This window comes from Cyprinus carpio, chromosome B15, assembly GCF_018340385.1.
Source record: "Cyprinus carpio isolate SPL01 chromosome B15, ASM1834038v1, whole genome shotgun sequence".
Taxonomy (NCBI): Eukaryota; Metazoa; Chordata; class Actinopteri; order Cypriniformes; family Cyprinidae; genus Cyprinus; species Cyprinus carpio.
The window spans coordinates 25,394,751-25,400,726 of NC_056611.1; the positions used below are offsets into that span (position 1 = coordinate 25,394,751).

Sequence of the window (5,976 nt, forward strand, 5' to 3'; positions counted from 1 at the left end):
ACATATTTTTACCTGCAGATGCGGAGAAAGTTTAAATGTAAACACACGGCGGTCGCGCGCTGGTGCTGCACTGAATGCTTCCCCACCGGAAACACCTTCCCGCGCTTTTTAGTTCCGCCACTCACTGCGCCAACAAAGTAACATTAAAGCGACATGAAAGTAACTTCCCCAAAAGTGTAACTTGTAACTTAAAAGAGTGCGTAACCTGGTGAAGTAACATGGGAGAAAAACTTAAAAAGTAGGCTATGAAAGTTTAAAATAGTGTACACATACAATAAATTATTGAGTAGGCTATAGTTTATAGTTCTTTAAATTATATTTTAAAGGATCATTATTGCGGCTTTCCCGCTTCAGATCTGAAGTGGGAAATTAAATAATAATAATAATAATAATAATAATATATATTTTTTTTTATTGTATCTAAATGGTTTGCAAGGATTAATTTTAAATCTAGATGAAATCAAGATTTATCAAATAATTCTGTTGCACCAAACTTTAAACCTTGTTTAATAAGCAGGTTTACATTTAACCCTGATCCTGGATTCAATTAGAATTTAAGATTAACTTTAATTCTGTTGCACCCTAATTTTAAACTCAGATTTAAATCTCGTTTATGGATTAACTAAAATAAAAATATATAAAATAAAATGCACATGCAATATAAAATAAAATGCACATGCAATATAAAATAAAATGCACATGCAATTAAAACACGTGACTGGAGTGGAGGTCTGACAAAAACAGGTCTCAGAGAGGTGTTTATTACAAATAAAAAAATTAAAAATTAAAGCACATGGAGTTCATGGCCCTCAAAACTCACACTGTCGCTCAGAAACAAGCGTATAAAACCCAAATCTTATAAAAGTGTGTGAGATCAAAGGAAAGCTGATTGAAGATTCACTCAACACACTACGATCAGCTGTGTTTCTGTGTAATAACTGTAATAAATGAGGGTTCAGGAGTCCACGAGGCATGAGGCAGGTCAGCGTGACCGTACAGGGGCCGTCTCATTACCGTAGTCACCACTCTTCAGGAGTCTTCATGTAGACTTTGATCCGCTGAACCAGCCAGATTCACACAGTCCAGAAGCTCCTGGAACATAAAGAGCATTTCTCAGCTTTAACTGCCTTTAACTTCAGATTCAAGCAGCAGAATGGACATCTCTCTTTCGAGGTATGAAAACAGAACTTACTTTATTTCATTCATCACACGGTGACTTCAGAAGATCGCTTATGCTTCTGTTTTTGTTTTCTCTGATAAAAAGCTAAATTATTTGAATGAAAAGTTAATGATTAAGATGATTCTGAGAAAGTTTTAGTATTTTGTTTGAGTTTGTCCAGTAGAATTAGTATTTATAAAATATTCAAATATCGGATTCAAACAAAAATGTATTACATATTTATACTTATTTATTTATTTCACCTCAACATTTTTTCTTTATTTTATTTTTTATTGTTTTATTAGTAACAGAAGATTGTTTTGTCTCATTTTTGCAGCACTAATATTTGATTAAGTACATAGCACAAAAGTGCAGAATCAAATATATATTTACTATTTATAGAATATGACATCGTTTTTAAAAAAATATTTATGCTTAATATTTTTTTTAAATTGTAATAATTATTTTATTTATTTCTAAGTAATAAATAAATAGATAAATAATCTCAGACATTATGATTGCAGTTACAAATATTTCTTATTCATTTTACCTCCAAAATATTCTTTGTTTTATTATTATTTATTTATTTTTGTAAATTCTAAAGCATTATTTTATTCATTTGTTGGGTTTAGAAGATCTCAGAGATCTGGACTCGCTGTATGTGGCTCACAGTTTTAGTTGCTGGTTATATTAGTGTATACTGTAACTCTTGCGGTCAGGAGGCTGTGAGAACAGAACATCAGCTCTGTGACCGTGAACTAATCTTCACTGATTTGTCTGTCTCGTCTCTCGTCTCTCGTCTCTTGCACAGGCTGCTGTTGTTTCTGGTCTTGCTGATAGCGCTGCTGTCCTGTGTTTCTGCTGTAGACAAACTCAACATGTGTATGGATGGAAAACACCAGATATCAGAGCCCAGACCGGAGGGACAGCTGTATCTGCAGGTACAAGACGCAACACACACACACACACACTCACTTTTCTCTACTGTAACAATGATCAAATAATGCAAAACAATATATTATGAAAATGTGCTCACGCTCAGGTCATCTGAGATCAGGATGAGTTTGTGTCTTCATCAGGTTTGTAGAAATGCAGCACTGCATCAGTGTCTCAGCAACGGATGCTCTGCAGTGAATGGGTGCCGTCAGAATGAGAGTCCAAACAACTGATAAAAACATCACAATAATCCACAAGTAATCCACAGCACTCCAGTCCATCAGTGAACATCTGGAGAAGACAAAAGATGAAACAAATCCAGCATTAAGACGTTTTTTAACTCAAATACATAGAGTCTATAATCCATAATAACACTTCCTCCAGTGAAAAAGTGTTCTGGTGTGAATCAGGAGAGAAATCTGCACGGATCAAGCAGCGTTTAAACAGCTCTAAACAAATATGTGTCTGGATTTTGATGTGAGAGACAACAGGAGATGCACTTTTTCACTGGAGGAAGTGTTATTATGGATTATAGACTCTGTGTATTTGAGTTAAAAACGTCTTAATGCTGGATGTGTTTCATCTTTTGTCTTCTCCAGATGTTCACTGATGGACTGGAGTGCTGTGGATTACTTGTGGATTATTGTGATGTTTTTATCAGCTGTTTGGACTCTCATTCTGACGGCACCCATTCACTGCAGAGCATCCATTGCTGAGACACTGATGCAATGCTACATTTCTACAAACCTGATGAAGGAACATCAGAATGTGTTCTGAATGTTTGTGTCTCTCAGTGTTCTCCGTGGAAAGATAACGCCTGCTGCACGGCAAACACCACAGAAGAAGCTCATCAGGATAATTCATACCTGTACAACTTCAACTGGAATCACTGCGGCATTATGAGCGACAAATGTAAGGAGCACTTCATTCAGGACACTTGTTTCTACGAGTGCTCGCCGCACCTGGGGCCCTGGATTCAGCAGGTACGAGATCTTTACACAGTGCTGATCAAAACTTTGGAATAATTAATCTCTTCTGCTTACCAGAGCTGTGTTTACTTGATCAAAAATACAGAAAAAACAGTAAAATATTATTCTAATGTAAAACATCTGTTTTCTGTGTGAATATGTGTTAAACTGTAATTTATTTCTGTGATGTGCAGCTGTATTTTCAGCATCATTACTCCAGTCTTCAGTGTCACATGATCTTCAGAAATCATTCTAATATGATGATTTGCTGCTCAAGAAACATTTCTGATTATTATCAATGTTGAACACAGTTGTGCTGCACAGTATTTTTGTGGAAACCGTGATATATTGAATTTTTTCACAGATGAATAGAAAGTTAAAAAAAAAACAGCATTTATTTGAAATCTTTTGTAACATTATAAATGTCTTTACTGGCACTTTTGTTAAATTTAATGCATCCTTGATGAATAAAACTATTAATTTATAAAAATAGTTTTTCCCGACAGTAATATTCAGCAGCATAGTTGTTCTCAACATCCATAAATTACATTCTAACAGACATTCATGTAGAAAACAGCTAATTTACTGTATGTTTGATCAAATAAATGCAGCCTTTGTGAGCAAAAGAGACTTCTTTCAGAACCGTTCTCCTAATCATCCAAACTAATGACTGGTATAGATCATGTGTGTGTGTTGTTAGTAGCAGGTTTGAGTCTCAGTGTTGTGTGTGGTGTGTTGAAGGCGAGCGAGTCGTGGCGTAAGGAGCGTATCGTGGACGTGCCGCTGTGTCTGGAGGACTGTAAGAGCTGGTTTGAGGACTGTAAGGATGATTACACCTGTAAAGAGAACTGGCACAAGGGCTGGGACTGGAGCTCGGGTCAGTCCCCATGAATCCTGTACTCCTTTCTGACTCATCTTTCATCTCATTAAATATGATGCATTTCAAAGCATTTTTATTTTTCCACTCCTTTGCAAGTTAAATCATTTTTTTTTTGTCATTGAAATAGAAATTTGATTGCTTTTGTTATTTTGAAAAGTGCATTAAAGCTGATACATATATAGAATTAGAAAAATATTAATTCTTATTGTGTGAAAAAAACTACATGAAAGTTTTTTTACTTATATTTTTGAACTTTTCTGCCTTTTCTGCTAATTAGCTTAATTACTGCACATTGCCTAAAAAACAACAAGAACAACATTATTTCTGAATGTTTGCCGAACGTTCAAAATGTCCAGGTTTGTAAATGTTTTAAAAACGTTTTTTATTGGTTATACAAACATTACAGTAACATTACATTGTATCATTTTGCAAACATTATGGGAATGTTACTTTTGAATGTTCTCTGAACGTTCTGAAACAATTGCAAAAATTATGTTAGTTTTATTTTTTATTGTTATCTTTTCTTTTTTAAACTGTTTTAAAAGCCTGATAACATTATATTAAAGAGATAGTTCGCCCCAAAATGAGAATTCTGTCATCGTTTACTCACTCTCGTCTTTCCAAACCTCTACGACTTACTTTCTTCTGACTATGGAAGTCAATGGCTACCATCAACTGTTTACTGTCCCTTTAAGTTTACTGAAAGAACGTTTGCTCAGAATGTTCTGAGAATGTTTCCTGTTCGCTGGAACCATGCTTACTTCTTTACATCTCTCTCTCTCTCTCTGTGTGTGTCAGGCACTAACCGCTGTCCGCACGACTCTCACTGCAGCCGCTGGACGGAGATCTTCCCCAGCGCTCAGGACATGTGTGAGAAGATCTGGTCAAACTCCTACAAGTACACCACGCTCACCAAAGACAGCGGCCGCTGCATGCAGATGTGGTTCACGGGTCCGAACCCCAACAGAAAGGTGGCTGAGTATTACCTGAACGGCAGTCCGGAGACGGTTGCTATGGCAACAGGCCTGCAGGTGTATGTGCTGCTCATGATGCTGCTGCGCTGACCGGATCACAATCACACCTGAGAATAAACATCTAAAGACCAACGCAATGGAGGACTGTTGATCTTCTGTGCATGTATCTAAGTCAAAGCAGATTCATTTGTTTATGATAAGCCAGTTTCATGTGGTAAACCATGTGACTTTGAGTAATATGATGTAATCTATATTGATAATCTGTTTATTGATGTAGATTTGTTAAACTACTCCGGGATGTCTATTGATTAGAAAATAATTACTACAAATAATAATTATTCATTTTATTGGGTGATATTATTTGAAAAGCATCACTTACTGACTACAGTGGTGTTTAATAAATGGGGTTCAAAATGTAAAAAATGACCTTAACAAAGAACAAATTCTGGCATGAAATCTATGAATAACTGAATATATATATATATATATATATATATATATATATATATATATATATATATATATATATATATATATGTTTATTGAAAATAAATATGAACTTAAAACAACATGCAATAATTATATAAGTACAATAAAATAATTATTTTACTTATACAATTATTGCACGTTGTCTAATAAAATAAAATAATAAAATAAAACAACAATAATTAATATTTTTTGCACAATTATTGCATGTTGTATAATAATAATTGTTTTATTTTTATTTTATTTATTTTATTTTAATAATAAAATAATTGCATGTTGTGTAATGGAATAAAAGAAAATATATAATAAAATTAAATATTTAAAGTAGCATTTATTTGTAAATAAAAAATTATAAAATAAATTATTCATTTTAATTTTTTTTTATTAAACAACATGTAAAAAAAATTATAAAAAACAAAACAAGGGGGTGCAAGAAAACCAGTGCATGTCCGTCTGTTCTCTTGTGTTCTGTCAGTGAACCGACAGGTGGCGCTGTGAAACACACAGGAGGTTTAGGAGCGACAGTCTAGAGATGGCCAAACCAATGATTATTACTTATTATGGAGAAGATGT

The 5,976-nt window shown here is 34.2% G+C and overlaps 2 protein-coding genes across 2 annotated transcripts in view; one reads left to right on the forward strand and one right to left on the reverse strand.

Annotated features, from left to right (window-relative positions):
- Positions 1 to 143, reverse strand: part of anapc15 (anaphase promoting complex subunit 15) — a 4,047-nt gene extending 3,904 nt beyond the window's left edge. The window contains exon 1 of the mRNA XM_042740006.1: positions 13 to 143. The gene's annotated coding sequence lies outside the window, so the exon portion shown is untranslated. The remainder of the gene's footprint in view (positions 1 to 12) is intronic.
- Positions 144 to 1,009: 866 nt separating this feature from the next.
- folr (folate receptor) lies at positions 1,010 to 5,054 on the forward strand. The gene is made up of 5 exons (XM_042740001.1): positions 1,010 to 1,173; positions 1,971 to 2,100; positions 2,890 to 3,078; positions 3,805 to 3,940; positions 4,742 to 5,054. The coding sequence occupies exons 1-5, from the start codon at positions 1,154 to 1,156 to the stop codon at positions 5,005 to 5,007; spliced, it is 741 nt and encodes a 246-aa protein (XP_042595935.1). The 5' UTR covers positions 1,010 to 1,153; the 3' UTR covers positions 5,008 to 5,054.
- Positions 5,055 to 5,976: the final 922 nt, after the last annotated feature.

Coding starts and splice junctions, on each gene's coding strand:
- folr (XM_042740001.1), top strand. CDS start 1,154: ATGGACATCTCTCTTTCGAG. Junction 2,101..2,889: donor AGGGACAGCTGTATCTGCAG/GTACAAGACGCA, acceptor TGTGTCTCTCAG/TGTTCTCCGTGGAAAGATAA. Junction 3,941..4,741: donor GGGCTGGGACTGGAGCTCGG/GTCAGTCCCCAT, acceptor TGTGTGTGTCAG/GCACTAACCGCTGTCCGCAC.